Source organism: Entelurus aequoreus, linkage group LG14 (genome assembly GCF_033978785.1).
Source record: "Entelurus aequoreus isolate RoL-2023_Sb linkage group LG14, RoL_Eaeq_v1.1, whole genome shotgun sequence".
Lineage (NCBI taxonomy): Eukaryota > Metazoa > Chordata > Actinopteri > Syngnathiformes > Syngnathidae > Entelurus > Entelurus aequoreus.
The window spans coordinates 31,268,215-31,291,024 of NC_084744.1; the positions used below are offsets into that span (position 1 = coordinate 31,268,215).

Sequence of the window (22,810 nt, forward strand, 5' to 3'; positions counted from 1 at the left end):
ACGTATAACACATTTACCATTTTCAATAAGGTTGAAAGTATTTCTCATAATTCTTCTTCTTTGTACTTTGTAAGCACTATTCATTTGAACAACCTCTTAAAGTCATATCAGTACAATGTTTAACTTCATTACTTCATCCATTCCATCATTTAATTCCACATACTGATATGCTAAAGGTTCTAAGTGTTGTACGTGCATACACATGTTTAAAATTAGATTTTCCTCCAAGATTATATTTCTCCTATTTAGTTGTGAAGAATTGTTGTACATTCTTTGGTAGCAGGTTATAGTTTGTTTTGTACATCATTTTAGCTGTTTGCAATTTTACCAAATCCTCAAACTTTAATATTTTTGACTCAATAAATAAAGTGTTTGTATGTTCTCTATATCCAACATTATGTATCAGTCTAATTGATCTTTTTTGTAACACGGTTAATGAATGTAAGGCACATTTGTAGTTATTTCCCATATTTCTGCACAATAAGTCAGATATGTAACACTAGCGAGCAGTAGAGAATATGAAGTGATTTTTGGCCCAGGACGTGTTTTGCTTTATTCATTATTGAAATGTTTTTTGCTACCTTATGTTGTATATTTTGTACATGAGATTTCCAGTTCATTTTATCATCTATTAATACTCCCAAAAATCTGGTTTCTTTTACCCTTTCAATGTCTATTCCGTCTATTTGTATTTGTGTATGATGCTCTTTTCTACTGCTACCAAATAGCATTATTTTAGTTTTACAGAGATTCAAAGATAGTCTGTTTTTGTCAAAGCATCTTTTTAATTTGTTCATTTGTTCTGTTATTATTTGTATTATCTTCTGTGCAGTGGCGTGCAGTCACTAGAGGAAAGAAAAAAAATGTAAAAAGAAAAAAAAAAAAATTAAATTGTTATATGTATCCAGTTATTATTCTAAAGTTATTTTCCATTTAACTTCACCAGTTTTAGATTATTTTTATTTTCACATTTGCCGTTCAAATACTGAGAAGAGACGGTGCGGTGATCAGCAGCCAGTTGAGGCACGTCACTGATTTGTGCCTCAACATGGATTGTGCGCAATGACTCGGCTAACTGCTGGCCTGCTGTGCAGTGAGACCGTATTGCTATATGAATTATATCAGCTAACTAAACTATGGCATAGTTTAGTTAGCTGAGGTATATATTGTACAGTGTATTTTGTCAAAAACTGTATGTGTGTAACGTATTTCTTGTGCTGAGCATTCATAAATCTGCTGCAAAAGACGTACTGGTTGAGGCTCGCAGTAATCCGGCCTCCTGGTGGTAGAGGGCGGTAGTGATCCCAGAGATCATTCCTCGGCCGCAGAAGAAGAAAAAAAAAAAAAAAAGTTTGCAAGCGATTGTTTATTTCCTCTCGCCTGGACTTTTATTAAAAACATGGAGGATTACATATGTAAAATAAAACCGTTTTCTAAACTGGACTTTCAATCGAAGCAGGAGGTAATAATTTAAGGTAGACCAACGCCGGAGCTAAAAGGTTTGCTTTTGACTTCGGGACAGAAGACCCGTTCTTTTCAAACAGCGTGGTACACACGCAAAGGCTGGCTGTGTGGATGTCCAGCAAGAAAGGTAAGACCATAATAATGTTTTTTTATTAAATGTGCTTTTTTGTGTGCTACAGTTGTGTAAAGAATGCTGGTATGAGCTTTTAAACATAACCCGTTAACTGCTGCCGATCACATGGTGAATAAGATACTATTTAGGGTTCATATGTTTGTAAATCTGACTGTGATGATGCAGTGCCTCACCAGACATTAACCTCACCGCACGCCACGGCTTCTGTGTGTTCTCTCCTGAACAGAAAGCAGTTGTGTCGTCTGCAAATAAAACAACTTTAAGTCCTTTGTAACTTTACAAATGTTGTTTATATAAAGATTAAACAATCGTGGTCCCAGTATTGATCCCTGGGGTACACCACAAGATATATCTAGCCGTGTTGACATATTTTTACCCATCTTCACATATTGCTTCCTGTTGGTTAAATAGCTTCTTACCCAGTTCAAAACCAAACCTCTGATGCCATATCCTTCTCATTGTTGTATTAAAATATCATGATTAATTGTGTCAAATGCTTTTGTTAAGTCCATGAATACTGCGGCCGCACATTCTTTACCATTTTTGCATTGGTCATTTCCTCTGTTATTTGGATTAATGCTATCCATGTTGACATATTAGCTGTGAATTCTGGTCTGTAGTTAGTAAACTGGTGTATGTCTCCATTCTTATAAATTGGTACGACATTCGCAATTTTCATTTTGTCAGGGAATTTGCCGGTTAGAAATGATACGTTGCTGATATTGATATTGTCAGATGTTCTGAAATGTCTTCTATAACCTTTTTTCATGGTTACCATGTCTATTCCATGACAGTCGGTTGAGGTCTTGGATTTACAATTTTTTACAATTTTGATTATTTCTTCTTTTGTCACGTTCTTAAGAAACATGGAATTGGGATTTCTGTCTATGAGCTCACTCAAGTCCTCAACTGACCCATCTTCTGCATTTGGAATTCTTTGTTCCACATTTTTCCGATATTACAAAGTAATCATTAAAACGTTCAACTATTTGGTTCATATTGTCATTTTTTGTATTTCCATCTAGAACAGAGGGGGCTCAAACTTTTTCCACTGAGGGCCGCACACGGAAAAATTAAAGCATGTGGGGGCCATTTTGATATTTTTCATTTTGAAACCATAACAAAATATATGGATTTTTTGTTTATTTTACCTTTAGGGTCCCGGGGACCATAAGTCATTAAAATGTTAAAAATAAGTCAGATTATAATTTTTAAACGCTTACAGTAAATCTCTATATCAACTTCAAGTTGATATAAAGTAATAAAAAATAAAATAAAAAATGTTATATGGCTTTTCTGTCAAAAACAACTTTGTTTTTTTTTTATAGTAAAACTGAAATATGCAGTATTTAGTAATTAGAAGCCCTAAAAGATCAATAATGCAGGACACCATTAATTTTAATTATTTCATATTTTTGAGTAATCACAGTGAAAAGGTAAATAAAATACCACTAAAAATATTTGGGATCCAAAAGGTGCCCCACTCATAAAGTGATACATTTTTATTAGGTTTTTCTTTTACTTTCAACACTTAAGTTACGAGATCAACTTCAGATATATCTGTCCATTTTATGCTGGAGCTATTATTTTGTTTGTCTTATGCGCTTTTGTCAAGGAAAACACAATATATGCAATATTTACCACATAAAACATTTTAAAGTGAAATATTTGAAGTAATTGGAGCCTGAGAATAATTCATTATAACATGGATTTTTTGTCATTATTTCTTTTTTTTGAGCAATGGCAAAAAAAGAAAAAGAAAGAAAGACAAAAGAAAAAATAAACAGCCTGCATGGCAGCTTTTGTGTCAACATTGCAATTTTTTCTCGTTAGATTTCACCTCATTCCACTTTTTTTAATGTTCTTTTTTATTTGTACAATAGTATTTCCAGAATGTGTGGCGGGCCGTAAACAATTAGCTGCGGGCCGCGAATGGCCCCCGGGCCGCACTTTGGACACCCCTGATCTAGAAAGTACTGGGGGTAATCTTTCTTAGCAGCATTTTTAATGATGCTATTTAGGATGCCCCATGTTGCTCTCATGTTGTTTCTGTTCTTGTTGAATAATTCTCTGTAGTATTCCTTCTTACATGTTCCTGGTATACCAATTAGCTTGTTTTTATATTCCTTATACTTATTTTCTGCCTCTATAGATGTCTGTGTTGTTAATATTCCATATAATGTTGTTTTTTGTGACAAGCATTTTTCAGTCCTTTTGTCATCCATGTTGGTTGTTTTTATTTTGCTTCTTACTAACTTCTTTCCATGGACAACATAAACATTGATATTATACATGTGGGCCAATATATAGTGTTTAAATGTAACTTTGATGTGGCAAGATACTTTTGCAGTGTAGCGTGTAGTGTAGCTTGCTACAATTCTCTGAGGATAGCTTAGCTACATTTAATTGAGAGTAACTTGTAGCTTAGCTTACTACATTGTCCAGGTAGCTTGCCCATCACTGTCTATTTGGCCTAGCTCACATGTCAATAGTTTGAATACTGCAAACTTCAATACAGTAACACCTCATTTGTTCTGCAGACGTCCAGTGGGTGTCAGCGGGGAGTCATGAAGAGGAGTGGCACACCAGTGTGGGACAGAAGGAGCTACAGGCTTCCTCCCACATTAAAGAGGAGCAGCTTCATGATGAAGATGAAGCTCAGTCCTTACAGCTTCATCACAGTCAAAGTGAGGAGAACAGAGGGGCGGAGCTTGTAAGTCAACACATCACAGAAGCTGATGGACAGCATTGTGAAGATATAAAGTCAGAACCAGACAGCATCTTTGCTCCACTGTCAGACATGGACGACATGATGTCAAACTCCTCTGATCACAGTGACCACATCCAAAAACCTTTGGAGAGTAAAAATGACTCTAAAGGTGATACGAGACATCACACTAACAACAAACACTTTGACTGCTCTCAATGTGGGAAATCATTTAGACTGAAGAGTAACTTTACAAGACACATGACAACACATAATGGGGAGAAACCTTTTACTTGCTCTGTTTGTAAGAAGAGTTTCTCCACAAAGCAAAGCATGACCAGACACATGAGAACACACACTGGAGAGAAACCTTTTACTTGCTCAGCTTGTGCTAAAAGATTCAACACTAAGAAGGAAATTATATTACACATGAGAACACACACAGGTGAGAAACCTTTTACTTGCTCCATTTGTAAGAGGAGTTTCTCCAGAAAGGAACGCATGACCATACACATGAGAACACACACTGGAGAGAAACCTTTTTTTTGCTCAGCTTGCGCTAAAAGATTCACCACTAAGAATGACATGATAATACACATGAGAACACACACCGGTGAGAAACCTTTTACTTGCTCTGTTTGTAAGAACAGTTTCTCCAGAAAGGAACACATGTCCATACACATGAGAACACACACTGGAGAGAAACCTTTTCCTTGCTCAGCTTGTGCTAAAAGATTCAACACTAAGAAGGAAATTATATTGCACATGAGAACACACACAGGTGAGAAACCTTTTATTTGCTCTGTTTGTAAGAAAAGTTTCTCCAGAAAGCAAATCATGACCAGACACATGAGAACACACACTGGAGAGAAACCTTTTCTTGCAGTGTTAGAATAATTATGTATATATTATCACACTACCTTTAGTATGCTTAAAGTCTGTTGCTTTAGTTATTAGTTATTGTGCTCAAGTTAGACTTTTCTATTTGTGCAAGGACAAAAACTTCTTGTCTGAGGGGTGGCCTCAGCCACAGATGTTATCTTTATTTTGGCCCGCTAACAGCCAAGGACTTCAAGGACCTCAACGAAGATAAGATGACAACACGCAGATGAAGCGGAGACAAGGCGAAATCACAAGGCCCCCAGCACATTCCGTCACGTGTGCGTCCTGGACTTGCTTTGCATACATACTTGCCAACCCTCCCGTTTTTAGCGGGAGAATCCCGATATTCAGCGCCTCTCCCGACAACCTCCCGACAGAGATTTTCTCCCGACAAACTCCCGGTATTCAGCCAGAGCTGGAGGCCCCCCCCCCCCCCCCCCAAAAAAAAAAGTCTGCCGCAGCTGCGATTGGACCTGACCAGCCTCCGGGTACGCCAGGGAAGATCTTCCCCAGGAAGCAAGGATTGACCGGTTTTGGGCCATGCTAGGGAGAGATGGAAGATTCCACACTCTCGTGCATTTGATGAAAGCACTTTTGTGCGTGCCACACAGCAATGCATCATCAGAGAGGTTGTTCAGTATGGTTAGAAAAATAGTGACAGAGAATAGAAAGAGGATAGACAATTCAACCCTTAACAAAGCATTGTACTTCCAAGTACAACAATGAGTAGATGAGTGTTTGAGTTTGAGTTTGAGTTTGAGTTTATTTCGAACATGCAAGCATACAACATGATACATCACAATTTCCAGTTTCTCTTTACAACATGTTCAAAAATGAGTAGGAAGAAGCAGAGCTTATTTAATCCTACCCCTTTTCTTTACATAACAGTTGCTGAAACTTTTTTATTCACTTCCTGTTCTCAATTTATTCACAATAAACTCCATAGGTAATCACAATAAAAATAAATAAATAAATAATAGTAAGAATTTAATAATAATAATTGGTGAAGTAAGTCATATTTCATATGATGAGATAAGTAAGATTACTTTAAGAATGAATGAATGGATGGATGAAATAAATTGAGAATGTTTGTCATGGTTCTTCTTTGTACTTTGTAAACACTTTAAGTTTGAAGAGTTTCTTGAAGTGTATCATATTAGTACATTGTTTGATTGCTTTGCTTTATCCATTCCATCATTTAATTCCACATTCTGATATACTGAAGGTCTTAAGTGTTGTACGTGCATACAAATGTTTTAAATTACGTTTTTCTCTAAGATTATATTTCTCCTCTTTTGTTTAGAAGAATTGTTGTACATCCTTGGCTAGCAGGTTATAGTTTGCTTTGTGCATAATTTTAGCTGTTTGCAAATTCACTATGTCGTGGAATTTCAGTATCTTTGATTCAATCAATTCATCAATCATTATACCTAGAAATTTGGTTTGATTTACTCTTTCAATTTCTATTCCGTCTATTTGTATTTGTGTTTGACTTTCTCTTCTACTGTTACCAAATAGCATTATTTTAGTTTTACTAAGATTCGACGATAGTCTGTTTTTGTCAAACCATCTTTTTAATTTGTTAATTTCTTCTGTTATTATTTGTATTATCTCCTGTGTGTTCTCTCCTGAACAAAACGCTGTTGTATCATCCGCAAATAATACTAACTTTAAATCTTTTGTAACTTTACAAATGTCATTTATATAGAGATTGAATAATTTAGGTCCTAATATTGATCCCTGAGGTACACCACAGGATATATTTAGCGTTGTAGACATGTGTTCGCCTAGCTTCACGTATTGTTTCCTGTTCGTTAGATAACTTCTTATCCAGTTTAAAGGCCTACTGAAATGAATTTTTTTTATTTAAACGGGGATAGCAGATCTATTCTATGTGTCATACTTGATCATTTCGCGATATTGCCATATTTTTGCTGAAAGGATTTAGTATAGAACAACGACGATAAAGATTGCAACTTTTGGTATCTGATAAAAAAAAGGCTTGCCCCTACCGGAAGTAGCGTGACGTAGTCAGTTGAACATATACGCAAAGTTCCCTATTGTTTACAATGATGGCCGCATGAAGTGAGAGAGATTCGGACCGAGAAAGCGACAATTTCCCCATTAATTTGAGCGAGGATGAAAGATTTGTGGATGAGTAAAGTGCAAGTGAAGGACTAGTGGGGAGTTGAAGCTATTCAGATAGGGAAGATGCTGTAAGAGCCGGGGGTGACCTGATATTCAGCTGGGAATGACTACAACAGTAAATAAACACAAGACATATATATACTCTATTAGCCACAACACAACCAGGCTTATATTTAATATGCCACAAATTAATCCTGCATAAAAACACCTGCGTGTTTGTTATGCTAGCTCCTAGCTCCTCTGCTAGCTCCTAGCTCCATAGAACACGCCAATACAATTCAAACACCTGATCAACACACACCATCACTCAGCCCAAAAGACCGTTTCCTTAACCCAAGGTTCATAAAGCTTATATATTTTTTAAAAGTTACGTACGTGACGCGCACATACGGTCAAGTTATCGAATGTTTAGCAGCCAAGGCTGCATACTCACGGTACCTGATATTCAGCTGGGAATGACTACAACAGTAAATAAACACAAGACATATATATACTCTATTAGCCACAACACAACCAGGCTTATATTTAATATGCCACAAATTAATCCTGCATAATAACACCTGCGTGTTTGTTATGCTAGCTCCTAGCTCCTCTGCTAGCGCCTAGCTCCATAGAACACGCCAATACAATTCAAACACCTGATCAACACACACAATCACTCAGCCCAAAAGACCGTTCACCTAACCCAAGGTTCATAAAGCTTATATATTTTTAAAAAGTTACGTACGTGACGCGCACGTAGGTACGGTATGTGTTATGCTAGCTCCTCTGCTAGCTCCTAGCTCCATAGAACACGCCAATACAATTCAAACACATGATCAACACACACAATCACTCAGCCCAAAAGACCGTTCACCTAATCCAAGGTTCATAAAGCTTATATATTTTTAAAAAGTTACGTACGTGACGCGCACGTAGGTACGGTACGTGTTATGCTAGCTCCTCTGCTAGCTCCTAGCTCCATAGAACACGCCAATACAATTCAAACACATGATCAACACACACAATCACTCAGCCCAAAAGACCGTTCACCTAACCCAAGGTTCATAAAGCTTATATATTTTAAAAAAGTTACGTACATACGCAAAAAAAAGCCAAAGCTGCATACTCACAGTAGCACGTCTGCGTCTTTGTCATCCAAATCAAAGTAATCCTGGTAAGAGTCTGTGTTGTCCCAGTTCTCTACAGGCGTCTGTGTATCCAAATCAAAAGTCCTCCTGGTTAGAGTCTCTGTTATCCGAGTTCTTCCATCTTGACTGCATCTTTCGGGAATGTAAACAAAGAAGCGCCGGCTGTGTACTGTTGTGGCTGACTACGTTCGAAAAATACGTCCATTTCGCACCGACAACTTTCTTCTTTGCTTGCTTGGCTTCCTTCTCCATAATGCAATGAACATGATTGAAACAGATTCACGAACACAGATGTCCAGAATACTGTGGAATTATGAAATGAAAACAGAGCTTTTTCGTATCGACTTCAATGTGGAAGGCATACCCGCGCATACGTCATCCTCAGAGGCGTTTCGAACCGGAAGTTTAGCGGCAAATTTAAAATGTCACTTTATAAGTTAACCCGGCCGTATTGGCATGTGTTATAATGTTAAGATTTCATCATTGATATATAAACTATCAGACTGCGTGGTCGGTAGTAGTGGCTTTCAGTAGGCCTTTAATACTAACCCTCTGATGCCATATCGTTCTAGTTTTTTGATTAAAATATTGTGATTAATTGTGTCAAATGCTTTAGTTAGATCCATAAAAACTGCTGCTGCACATTTTTTACTGTCTATTGCATTGGTAATTTCTTCTGTAATTTCAATTAAGGCCATTGAAGTTGAGACATTAGCTGTGTATCCATATTGGTTCTCTTCGAGCATTCTATTTTTATTTATGAAACTCTCTAATCTGTTATTAAACCGTTTTTCAATGATTTTAGAAAATTGTGGAAGTAAAGAAACAGGTCTATAATTTGTAAATTGATGTTTATCTCCAGTCTTATAAATTGGTGCAACTTTAGCTATTTTCATTTTGTTTGGGAATGTACCTGTTTGAAATGATAGATTACTAATATACATTAATGGTCCTGAGATCTTTTCTATAACCTTTTTTATCGTTTCCATATCAATTCCATTACAATCAGTTGAAGTCTTAGATTTACATTTTTTCACGATTGTAACTATTTCCTCCTGTGTCACATTACTGAGGAACATGGAGTTGGGATTTCGCTCTATGGTATCATTATAATCTTCAATTGGAACTGGGTCTGGAATCCTTTCTTCCAATTTTGGTCCAATATTAATAATAATAATAATATAAAATAATTATTGAAGCTTTCAACTACTTCCTTTATGTTGTCATTTTTTTTATTTCCGTGTAAAAAGTATTGAGGGTAGTCCCTCTTTGTGCCATTTTTAATAATGCTATTGAGGATGCCATGTTCCTGTCCAATAATTCACTGTAATATTCTTTTCTACATGATCGTAGTATGTCTGTTAACTTGTTTTTATACTTTTTGTACTTAATTTCTGCCTCTATAGTTCTTTGTGCTATAAATTCTCTATATAGTGTATTCTTCTTACAAGCATTTTTTAGTCCTTTTGTCATCCATGGTTGATTATTCTTTCTCTGTTTATTACTGAGTTGTATCCATGGACAATGTTTGTCATAAAGTATTATGAACTTGTTTAAGAAATGTTCATATGCTTCATCAACCTCTTTTTCTTTGTACACATTGTCCCAATCTTGCTTTTGTAGCTCAATTTTGAAAGCAGTCATCCTCTTCTCTGTGCACAGTCTTCGAAATGTCCTTTTGTCTTCCATGTTCTTCTTGTAGTGTCCATCATATATTGTAAAAACTGGCAGATGTGTGTGTTGTGTGTGTGTGTGTATATGTGTAAATAAATGAACACTAAAATTCAAGTATTTCTTTATATGCAAAATACGATAAGGGTATCGCAACTGGCTCACCTTTACAGGTACTCGCCCCTGCACCATCTGTGAGCCTGTGGCCTCGCTCTCTTCATCTCTCCTCCCTCAAGGCACCGGCAGGACTCTGCATGGCAGGGACGTCCTCCTCCCTGAGCCAAAACTAAGCTTGACCGCATACCTCAACTGGACATGAGTTGGTTGGCATCAGCAGATTCTCAAATGGGCACCCCCCGTCATCAACGTTTCGTCGAATTAAGCCCATGACGCTTCGGAGGGGCTCGACGGCAGATCCAGCGTCCTGGATCTACCCCCGCTGAATGCCACCCAACTCTATGTCCCTAGTCCTTCAGTAGGTCGGCTCTGCCATCGCACCTTTCTTTGTAACCAAATCCAGCGTGATGCTTCCTCTGCCCTTTTAGTGGTGTTGGCTACCAGCCGCTTCCTAGCCAGCCCCTCGATCCCTAGCAGTCCGAGTGCTCTCCAGAGCGACCGCCCCGCAAAGCCTCTACAGCCCACCTCCACCGGTAGGTTCCAGGCCTTCCATCCATTGTGCTGGCTCTCGCGGATAAGGGTTTGGTACTTCTTGAGCTTGCGTTCGTACGCCTCCTCCATCCTCTCTTCCCAAGGTACTGTCAGCTCGATAAGCACCACCTGTTTGGTTCCTCTAGACCACAGAACAATATCCGGTCTCAGGGTAGTGTGGGCTATCCCCTCTGGGAATTTGAGCTGCTTCTTCAGGTCGGCCCGCATCTCCCAGTCGTTTGCTGTGGCCAGGACTCCTTTGTTCCTCCCTCCTGCTGCTGCGCTTTCACCTGCCCTGACGAAGTGGATGAAGCGTGGCCCATTAGAGAGCTGCCTTGTCCTCTTCCTGGCCTGCTCAACACCTTCTGCCAGCTGAGCAAGGATCTTGTCATGACGCTTTTATTTATATATATAATAAATATATATATATATATATATATATATATATATATATATATATATATATATATATATATATATATATATATATATATATATGTAACGGTGTAGAAACAGACGTTCATTATGCTTGATTAAATTATGAATGAAGTGTTGCAACAGCGCCTGTTGCTGGCGAGAAGTGGTATGTACTTTACCTGCGGGAAGTGCTCAGAACTGTGACGCCTTCCAACTGATAATCCCGTGACCCAAGTGGACTCACAGTCTCACAATTTGCACTGTTTTGCAGGACACTTTAATAAAATAAATTCATAATCCACCTGGTGCCAGTGATATGTTGAAGCGACAGCAGTGTGGAGCTGCATTTTGCCACATACAGTTGTGGACCGTCACATATACAGGTATGTATGTATGTATATATATATATATATATATATATATATATATATATATATAGCTAGAATTCACTGAAAGTCCAAGTATTTATTATATATATATATATATATATATATATATATATATATATATATATATATATATATATATATATATATATATATATATATATATATATATATATACATATATATATATATATATATATGAAATACTTGAGTTGGTGAATTCTAGCTGTAAATATACTCTCCTCTTAACCACGCCCCTAACCACGCCCCCCGCACCAACCACGCCCCCACCCCTGACCAAGCGCTGGTAGATTAGCAGCATTGTTACATCATGGATGTTAACTACTGCAAAACATCAACAAAGAAGAAAAATGCTGAAGTTAGCAACACATCACTGAACTTTAGAGCCATCTTCTTCTTCTTTCGTGTATCGTCTTCATATGTCCATCTTCGTGTCGTGTAGCCACTCCCTCGTCTCAGGTCCCACTTGGAAGAGGCCCTCCTCTGAAGGTGGTCTATGCCGGGCACAGGTGGTGATGATGTGGTCGGCAGTCTGCTCAGGCTCACCGCACTCACACGCTGCACTGTCTGTTAGGCCCCACTTCTTCATGGACGCTTTGAAGCAACCAAGCCCTGTGCGAAGGCGGTTCAGGAGGGTCCGTTGCCGGCGAGGTAGATCTTCTCCCTCCACGCCACCTCCAGGATTCTGGATGTAATGGTGTAGGCGTGTCTGTCCTGCTGACTCCCACTCCTGCTTCCATTCCGCTGCCAGCCAGGCTTTGGTTGTCAGATCCTCCGGGATGGAAATAAGCATCTCTTGTGCGGCCTGATTGTATGGGTGGCAGGACTTGAGTCTGCTTGGAGGTGTTGCCATGGTGGTGGTTTCATGGAGAAGGTGCCAGCTGTGTTCCTGGGCTTTCCTTGCCAGGGCGAGGGTAGCGGCCTCTCGCCGTAGGCCGGCTGGCGCTATCCCTGCTAGGACTGGCAGGTAGAACACAGGGGTGAGTTTCAGGCAGCCACTTATGATCCGGAGGGCATTGTTGATGGCCGTATCGACCTTCTTGGCATGTGGGCTTCTACACCAGGTTGGGGCACAGTACTCAGCTGCAGAGAATACGAGGGCTTGTGTGGAGATACGTAGTACCTTGGCCGAGGCCCCCCAGAATGTACCAGCTAGGCACCGGATGAGTGAGACCCTTGCTGTTACTTTATCCCTCACTTCATCCAAATGTTGTTTGTAGGACAGTGTCCTGTCCAAGCGTACGCCCAGGTACTTTGGGGCCTGCTGGAACTCCAGGGGTTTGTTGTCCACTAAGATCTCCAGCTCCCTTCTTGCTTCCCTGTTGCAGAGGTGGAATGCTGCTGATACAGTCTTTCCCTTACTGAGCTGCAGTCGCCAGCTTCGAAGGTAGGCAGCCAGGACGTCCATGTCCTGATTGAGACCCTCTTCAACCGCCTTCCATGTGGGCCGGTGTAGCATGATGGCTAGGTCATCCGCGTATCCATACCTTCTAGATGTCGTCAGCGGTAGGTCAAACATGTAGATGTTGAAGAGCATCGGTGAGAGGACAGACCCTTGTGGGACCCCGTTTCTCAGCCTCCTGAGTCTGCTGCGCTGGCCATCACTGGTCTGGAGAATGAAGCTGCGGTTTGACAGCATCTCCATGATGAAGTTGACCATATGACGGTCCGGGGTTGTTCTCAGCAGCTTCAGGTGGAGTCCGCGGTGCCAGATGGTATCGTAAGCAGCAGTCAGGTTCAGTAATACCACCCCAGCTTTGGTTTTGGCCTGGAAGCTGTCCTCGAGATCTTGTGTGAGAAGGGTTACCTGGTCCACTGTAGAACTGCCCCATCGTGAGTGGAGTTGCTTGTTTTTATTGCTGCATTTGTACTTATTTCACCTCACATCTTCACTTTTAATCCTAAAGTCTTCTTCAAATATATTGTTGTAGGCTTCTAAGATTTGTGTTTCTGATGAGTGTGTAGTCTGTGGAAAGGGTTGTTGTCCCTTGTGGATCCAATTGTTCACTTGCGCAGATACATCTTCATCATCATCATCATCGCCGGCCCAATACTGGACGAAACCTTAGCATTAATGTTTTAATACAAGTGTGACCTCATTATTCTTTGATAATAAGACTAAAAATACAGATTTAAAGGCCTACTGAAAGCCACTACTACCGACCACGCAGTCTTATAGTTTATATATCAATGATGAAATGTTAACATTGCAACACATGCCAATACGACCGGGTTAACTTATAAAGTGCAATTTTAAATTTCCCGCCACACTTCCGGTTAAAAACGTTTTATTATGCTGACGTATGTGTGTGACGTCACGAGGGCAAGGGAAGTATTCGGAGCCTGTGGAAAAAGCTCTGTTTTCATTTCATAATTCCATAGTATTCTGGACATCTGTGTTGGTGAATCTTTTGCAATTTGTTTAATGACAATGGAGGCTGCAAAGAAGAAAGTTGTAGGTGGGATCGATCGGTGTATTAGCGGCTAAGTACAATACTTACAGCAACACAACAAGGACTACTTACTTAGCAGACGCCTAGCCGATGCTAGCCGCCAAACCCACGGATGAAGTCCTTCGTCGCGCCGTCGATCGCTGGAACGCAGGTGAGCACGGCTGTTGATGGGAAGATGAGGGCTGGCTGGCGTAGGTGGAGCGCTAATGTTTTTATCAGAGCTCTGTGAGGTCCGGTTGCTAAGTTGCTAAATTAGCCTTAGCGTCGTTAGCAACAGCATTGTTAAGCTTTACCAGGCTGAGAATTTTTAACCGTGTAGTTACATGTACATGGTTTAATAGTATTGTTGATCTTCTGTCTATCCTTCCAGTCAGGGATTTATTTATTTTGTTTCTATCTGCATTTGAGACAGATGCTATCACGTTAGCTCATGCTAGGGAGCTTCGTCGATGATGGGTGAAGTCCTTCGTCGTGCCGTCGATCGCTGGAACGCAGGTGAGCACGGCTGTTGATGTAACCGTGTAGTTACATGTTCATGGTTTAATAGCATTGTTGATCTTCTGTCTATCCTTCCAGTCAGGGGTTTATTTATTTTGTTTCTATCTGCATTTGAGAACGATGCTATCACGTTAGCTCAGTAGCTAAGTGTGTCACCGATGTATTGTCGTGGAGATAAAAGTCACTTTGAATGTCCATTTCGCGTGCTCGACTCTCATTTTCAAGAGGATATAGTATCCGAGGTGGTTTAAAATACAAATCCGTGATCCACAATAGAAAAAGGAGAGAGTGTGGAATCCAATGAGCCAGCTTGTACCTAAGTTACGGTCAGAGCGAAAAATGATACGTCCATCACTGCCTCTCTAGTCCTTCACTTTAACGTCCCTCATCCACGAATCTTTCATCCTCGCTCAAATTAATGGGGTAATCGTCGCTTTGTCGCTCCGAATCTCTCTCGCTCCATTGTAAACAAAGGAAAATTGTGAGGAATATTACCTCCTGTGACGTCACGCTACTTCCGGTACAGGCAATGCTTTTTTTTATCAGCGAGCAAAAGTTGCGAACTTTATCGTCGATTTCCTCTACTAAATCCTTTCAGCAAAAATATGGCAATATCGCGAAATGATCAAGTATGACACGTAGAATGGATCTGCTATTCCCGTTTAAATAAAAACAAATAATTTCAGTATGCCTTTAAGCTCTGTATTAGAGTGCCTCTTGTAGTACTCCAACTCGCCACACTGAGAAGTGGGGGCGATCATGAGCTAGCAGATGCATGCTGCAATCATGTTTTATCAGCGAGGAAGACAGCATTTGTGTTTAATTTTTTGTCGGATCCAAGTTTTAATGCTCAGCTGAATAAATGAATCACTATGGCTGCCAATATGGAGGATTATTTATATATTTAAGATTAAATACTTTCCTTAACAGTTAACAAAATTGCACCACAAAAAGTGAACTATAGTGCTTCTAGCGCATCGAGACGATTTTATCCTTAAATAATTAAATATTTCATATCATATACATTAAATATTTCAAACTGGATAAGAAATAATAAGACTGACTTATTAGCGTCTCGCTCACTTCTTTCTCCGTCGATGTGCTTTCACGACAGTTAGCACACTTGACGTTACAAGGCAGTACTGCCCATAGACATCTTATAAGTAGTGTATAAATGCATCTCATAACAACAATAAAAACACGTGGAAGGGTAGATTTAAAGAAATCAGGCAGTAATATCGCTACAATTTCTACCACTTTCACTCTTGTCATTGCAATGAATGTCGCACGGGGGCGCCACTGAACCATCATTAAAGGTTTGTTATATACTTTGGAATTATTTTTTTTAAACGAGGCACTCTTTTATGTCACAATGTTATTTAAATAAATATTACAGAAAATAAAAGCATGGTAACAGTGACAGCAAGCAATATCTTCGTCCACTCGGCTGTGACGTCATTCCCAGCTTCCGGGGTAAACGGATTACGGCAGAACTGAGCAGTACTGCCTTGTAACGTCAAGTGTGCCAACTGTCGTGAAAACACTTCGACGTGAGCAAGACGCTAATAAGTCAGTCTTATTATTTCTTATCCAGTTTGAAATATTTACGTCGTATAAAATACATCTTTGATTCTTTATTCAAGGATAAAGTCGTCTCGATAAGCTAGAAGCACTGTGCCGCTTTCCTGCTATCTTTGCTTGTTAGTTAGCTTAGCTCGCTAGTTAGCTTAGCTTGTTAGCTGCTAACAGAAGACACAGAAGTTATCAACACATCTCTGAGTAGAGATCAAGTGTGAGAGTAAAGTGTTGTGATTGTGTGAAAATGTCTACATTACAAATGTTGAGAGCGTTGGTGGATCAGCGACTAACTGCTGCCGTTGAAGAAATATTTGTAGTGTTAGAAAGAACGGTAGCAGAATACGAGGCGGAACTTTCTAGAACAAAGCAGGAGAATAATCGACTACTGGACGCTGTTTTCAAGAAACATCAAGTTGTGTTACACAGAACAGGTTTGTTGACTTCTTACTCTCACATGTTTACTAACTTTATATTTGATTAATAACAAGAAAATGACATTTGGAATATATAATATAATCACAATGACCAGTGGTGGAACAAGTGAGAGCTGGCCGGGGGCGGGCCACATGACGAGGCCCCTAAACCCAAATAATAAAGCTAATTCTAACATCCATCCCATCCATCCATTTTCTACCGCTTATTCCCTTCGGGGTCGCGGGGGCGCTGGAGCCTATCTCAGCTACAATCGGGCGGAAGGCGGGGTAAACCCTGGAGAAGTCGCCACCTCATCGCAGGGCCAACACAGATAGACATTTTACAAAATACACATTCCATATTTAACCAGGTTTTAAAAGGTTTGCCAGCCATTTTTGCTGAAATTTGCATTTTCCCGACATGTATTTATTTTCTCGTTTTCACCACAGCATCAGCCCGTTCACAGAACGTAGAAAAATTATCAAAGGGGATCTGATTTTTTGTTTTTACTTTGTCTATCATTCACAATCCTTATGTAAGACAATAACATGTTTTTCTTTTTATGCATTCTAAGTCGTATACAAACGCAATTCTAACAATAAAATCAATGCCTCTATTCTGCTCACTAAGCCCCCTATATAAGAATTAGTTGATCAATGCACCTGGGATAGGTTGATTGGCAACACTAAATTGGCCCTAGTGTGTGAATGTGAGTGTGAATGTTGTCTGTCTATCTGTGTTGGCCCTGTGATGAAGGTGGCGACTTGTCCAGGTGTACGCCGCCTTCCGCCCGATTGTAGCTGAGATAGGCTCCAGCACCCCCCGCGACCCCAAAGGGAATAAGCGGTAGAAAATGGATGGATGGATGGAATTTAATATACCCAGAAGTAATTTTTTAAATGCTACCTCTTTAAAACATGCTGTAAAAATGCATATCCTCTGGAAATATGCCTTATAATAGCCACAAACTGGAGGATACATTTTTAATTCGGATACAATAAAAAAAATTGTTAAAGGTTCTATGGAATTTTTCAGGGTGCTTTTTTTACGCTTTCCGACCAAACCTTCGAAGACCTTTTGTATGCAGTTTGAGAGCCGCAGTCGGAGAAAATAAACACACAGACGGTGTATCCATGACTGCAAAGTTATTGCCTTCATTTTCATTGACCGTTTGTTTGATTGACTAATGTTTTAATACCTTTGGACATTGAATTTAAATATTTCTGTCAATAACACAAACATGCTTGTGGGGGAGTTTTCTGTGTCTACGTACCTTCGACACACCCGTACACCCACCGGAGTGACATTTTTCCAAATTGCACAATCCCCACATTTTCCAACCTATTCAAACCATTACAACATCAACACATTTCACTCATCCTGGACATTCAAACTTACACTTTCCAAGTTCCAAACCAAATTCCGGTTTTCCTGGAATTTTTTTTTGTTTTTGTCCTGTCCAGCTTCTCAGGAAAATCATATAGTAGATGTAGATGCCCATGTCGGCTGTTCAGATTTACTTTACAAAAGAGAAGTGTAGGGTACTTCTCTTGTTGCCTTATTTGTATTTGACTTTATTAAATGTATTTATATTATCATTTGGTGCAGCCGGGCCGGAGCAGGAGGGGATGGAAAGAGAAAAAAGGAAGACAGAGGGGGAAAATGTGGGGACAAGAGGGGATTAGACAGAGAGACAAAAACAACAAAAGTAAACACAACAATAACAACACCTACTCAGTGGCCTAGTGGTTAGACTGTCCGCCCTGAGATCGGTGGGTTGTGAGTTCCGAGTCATACCAAAGACTATAAAAATGGGAGCCATTACCTCCCTGCTTGGCACTCAGCATCAAGGGTTGGAATTGGGGGTTAAATCACCAAAAATTATTCTCAGGCGCGGCCACCGCTGCTGCTCATTGCTCCCCTCACCTCCCAGGGGGTGATCAAGGGTGATGGTCAAATGCAGAGAATAATTTCGCCACACCTAGTGTGTGTGTGACAATCAGTGGTACTTTAACTTAACAACAATAGAGCAACATCAGCAAATAGGATATGTACAAATATGATGGTAAAAGTGATAACAAAGAAGCAGTTAGTGAAATAAATAATAATACAGAAATGACAATGAGCATTATTACACAATTTTATTACAGCAATACAAATACCAATAGAAATAGCGCTATTGATAATGAATATTACCAATAATTGACCTCTATTATCAACAATACAGTTGTTCAAATGCAACAATACATATACGTAATGATAACTAGAAAACAAAAGAAAGCAGAAAACCGGAGGGGAAGAAAGAGAAGCCACTAATATTAACCTTGTAGATTGTTATAGTCACTAGGTTAAGCTTTGTCAGTGTGCCATGTGTTACCCAGTTTACCCTAGGGCAACAACGTTAATATATGTTTGATGGAACGTGATTATGTGTATGAGTGTATGTATGTATATGTACAGTATGTGTATATGTGTTTGTACAGTGAATTTATATGTACATGTATGTGTACAGTGTTTCCCATAAACTGCCAAGATACCTGTGGCGGTGGGGTGTGGCTATGGGCGTGGTCACCATGACATCATCGAGTAATTTGCATAATTTACTACAATGATATGATTTTCTCTAAAAAGGCTCAAAAAATGTATACTTACTAATTAATAATAACAGTTTTGTTTTAAACGTCCATCCATCCATTTTACAATATAATTACAACACTATATGTACATATTTATATACAGATTTCAACAATAAGTTATTCACTGAAATATATTTATTAATTGTGGTTCTTACAAAAAATATATCTCATAAAATATAAAAGCTAAAATGTCTCTTAAAGCTCTGCCCCTTTAGTTAGTGCATACTAAATAATTTAACTTTAGCCTACTACAACCATATTATTTACCAGCAACATAAAGTAAAACAGAGGCAGAGGTGTCCTGCCACAGTCAGTAACAAATAAACAGAAAACAGTAGTGGTCAAATACAAATAAGGCAACAAGAGAAGTATCCTACACTTCTCTTTTGTAAAGTAAATCTGAACAGCCTATATGGGCATCTACATCAACTATATGATTTGCCTGAGAAGCTGGAAAGGACAAAAAAAAAAAAAAAATTAAATTTGTGGCGGATGTAATTCTTTCATGGCGGGCCGCCACAAATAAATGAATGTGTGGGAAACACTGCTGTATATGTATATTTGTACAGTGAATGTATATGTACAGTATGTACATATGTATGTTTGTACAGTGAATTTATATGTACATGTATGTGTATATGTATGTGTACATATACATGTATACGCCCCCCCCCCCCCCCCCCCGCCCACCTCAACCTCCTCATGCTCTCTCAGGGAGAGCATGTCCAAAATTCCAAACTGCTGTTTTGAGGCATGTTTAAAAAAATAATGCACTTTGTGACTTCAATAATAAATATGGCAGTGCCATGTTGGCATTTTCTTCCATAACTTGAGTTGATTTATTTTGGAAAACCTTGTTACATTGTTTAATGCATCCAGCGGGGCATCACAACAAAATTAGGCATAATAATGTGTTAATTCCACCACTGTATATATCGGTACCGGTAATTAATAGTTGGACAATATCGGAATATCGGATATCTGCAAAAAAGCCATTATCGGACATCTCTATCATTAATGATGCCTAGGATTAAAGGTTTGTGCAGTGTGCATCAGTTGAAAGACAGAGTGGGGAAAATAAGTTACCAATATAAGCAAAACCGAAAGAATAACTTTCAAAATAAGAGTTGGGTAAAAGACTAAACACACCTTAAGCCATCGCAGTCCACACAAAATGACTTGGCGGGCCACATTTGGCCTGCTGGCCTTGGGTTAGAACTTAGTCTTATCTTGTTTTGCTACTTTACAACTTGAGCTCAATTAGCGGTTATCATCACTTCCTGTCTCCTCCGTGTGTAGCTTTAGCATACTTAGCTGTTCCTTGTTCTACTAATCTGTGCATTTGCAAAGTTTGAAACTTTTTTATAAACTTACATTTCTCTAAGTTAAGGCAGCTCAGAAAAAATAAATTAAATACACAGTTAAGCCCAAAATTATTGATATTTTGTTTTGATAGTTACAATTTGACAAAAACTAAGTAAGGACAAAGCATTGCTTTTAATGTCATCCAGTATTAGTTGTTACAGTGTAAGTACATGAATATAGCGCATGTGACATACTCCGCTGCAGTAGATGGCAGTATGCACCTTTCATGTCATTGCTACAAGCTGCCCTTAAACTAAAGGAAGAATTGGTCAAAGGTTATTTGATATCAAAGAGCTGCTACTTCAAAGAGCAGGATCTTTTAAAGCCGGATCCTTCGTGATCCACCCATCACTAGGTGTTGGGAGGAAATGGTAACAACGTCTTCATCTCTGCGCTGCTGACCTGTCTCCGCTCAAGATGATCTCCTGCTGGCCCCACTATGGACTGGACTCTCACTATTATGTTAGATCCACTATGGACTGGACTCTCACACTATTATGTTAGATCTACTATGGACTGGACTCTCACTATTATGTTAGATCCACTATGGACTGGACTCTCGCACTATTATGTTAGATCTACTATGGACTGGACTCTCACTATTATGTTAGATCCACTATGGACTGGACTCTCACACTATTATGTTAGATCTACTATGGACTGGACTCTCACTATTATGTTAGATCCACTATGGACTGGACTCTCTCTCTATTATGTTAGATCCACTATGGACTGGACTCTCACTATTATGTTACATCCACTACGGACTGGACTCTCACACTATTATGTTAGATCTACTATGGACTGGACTCTCACTATTATGTTAGATCCACTATGGACTGGACTCTCACACTATTATGTTAGATCTACTGTGGACTGGACTCTCACTATTATGTTAGATCCACTATGGACTGGACTCTCACACTATTATGTTAGATCTACTATGGACTGGACTCTCACTATTATGTTAGATCCACTATGGACTGGACTCTCACACTATTATGTTAGATCCACTACGGACTGGACTCTCACTATTATGTTAGATCCACTACGGACTGGACTCTCACTATTATGTTAGATCCACTATGGACTGGACTCTCACACTATTATGTTAGATCTACTATGGACTGGACTCTCACTATTATGTTAGATCCACTATGGACTGGACTCTCACACTATTATGTTAGATCCACTACGGACTGGACTCTCACTATTATGTTAGATCCACTACGGACTTGACTCTCACTATTATGTTACATCCACTACGGACTGGACTCTCACTATTATGTTAGATCCACTACGGACTGGACTCTCACTATTATGTTAGATCCACTACGGACTGGACTCTCACTATTATGTTAGATCCACTACGGACTGGACTCTCACTATTATGTTAGATCCACTACGGACTGGACTCTCACTATTATGTTAGATCCACTATGGACTGGACTCTCACACTATTATGTTAGATCCACTATGGACTGGACTCTCACTATTATATTAGATCCACTATGGACTGGACTCTCACTATTATGTTAGATCCACTATGGACTGGACTCTCACAATATTATGCTAGATCCCCCACATCTGCGGTCCCCTCCAATGTTTCTCATTGTCATACCATTGGGTTGAGTTTTTTCTTCCCCTCATGTGGGATCTGAGCCAATGATGTCGTTGTGGCTTGTGCAGCCCTTTGAGACACTCGTGATTTAGGGCTATATAAATAAACATTGATTGATTGATTGATAAAATGAGTGATTAATCTATTTTCTATTTGACATACAAATCATTGTGTTGAAAGCCTCTGCATGAGTTTAGATATAGAAACAAGTTGCAAGATGAGAATGTATGAATGGCTTTGATGTGTAATTTTTGGAGCTTTGTTTATAATGAAAAAGTATATTTTGCACAATAAAAATATTTTATTAACACGACATGAGGGAAGAAGTTTCTACTTTAACTCAGTTACATACTACATGACTTCTTCACTACTCAGTGGCCTAGTGGTTAGAGTGTCCGCCCTAAAATCAGTAGGTTGTTAGTTCAAACCCCGGCCGAGTCATACCAAACACTATAAAAATGGGAGCCATTACCTCCCTGCTTGGCACTCAGCATTAAAGGCCTACTGAAATGAGATTTTCTTATTTAAACGGGGGTAGCAGGTCCATTCTATGTGTCATACTTGATCATTTCGCGATATTGCCATATTTTTGCTGAAAGGATTTAGTAGAGAACATCGACGATCAAGTTTGAAACTTT

At 39.3% G+C, this 22,810-nt stretch overlaps 2 protein-coding genes across 9 annotated transcripts in view; one reads left to right on the forward strand and one right to left on the reverse strand.

Moving 5' to 3' along the window:
* Positions 1 to 22,810, reverse strand: part of LOC133664736 (zinc finger protein OZF-like) — a 519,603-nt gene that overhangs the window by 223,069 nt on the left and 273,724 nt on the right. The window lies entirely within an intron of this gene.
* Positions 1 to 22,810, forward strand: part of LOC133664739 (zinc finger protein 501-like) — a 178,710-nt gene that overhangs the window by 60,161 nt on the left and 95,739 nt on the right. Inside the window, exon 4 of one of the 7 annotated variants that reach the window (XM_062069627.1) lies at positions 4,138 to 6,515. The exons of 5 other annotated variants lie outside the window; for them this stretch is intronic. In XM_062069627.1, the coding sequence (XP_061925611.1) occupies positions 4,138 to 5,201 (1,064 nt within the window). In that variant the 3' untranslated portion in view covers positions 5,202 to 6,515. Of the gene's footprint in view, positions 1 to 4,137; positions 6,516 to 16,091; positions 16,568 to 22,810 lie in introns of those variants that run through there. One more of the 7 variants, XM_062069630.1, reaches the window with a different exon arrangement.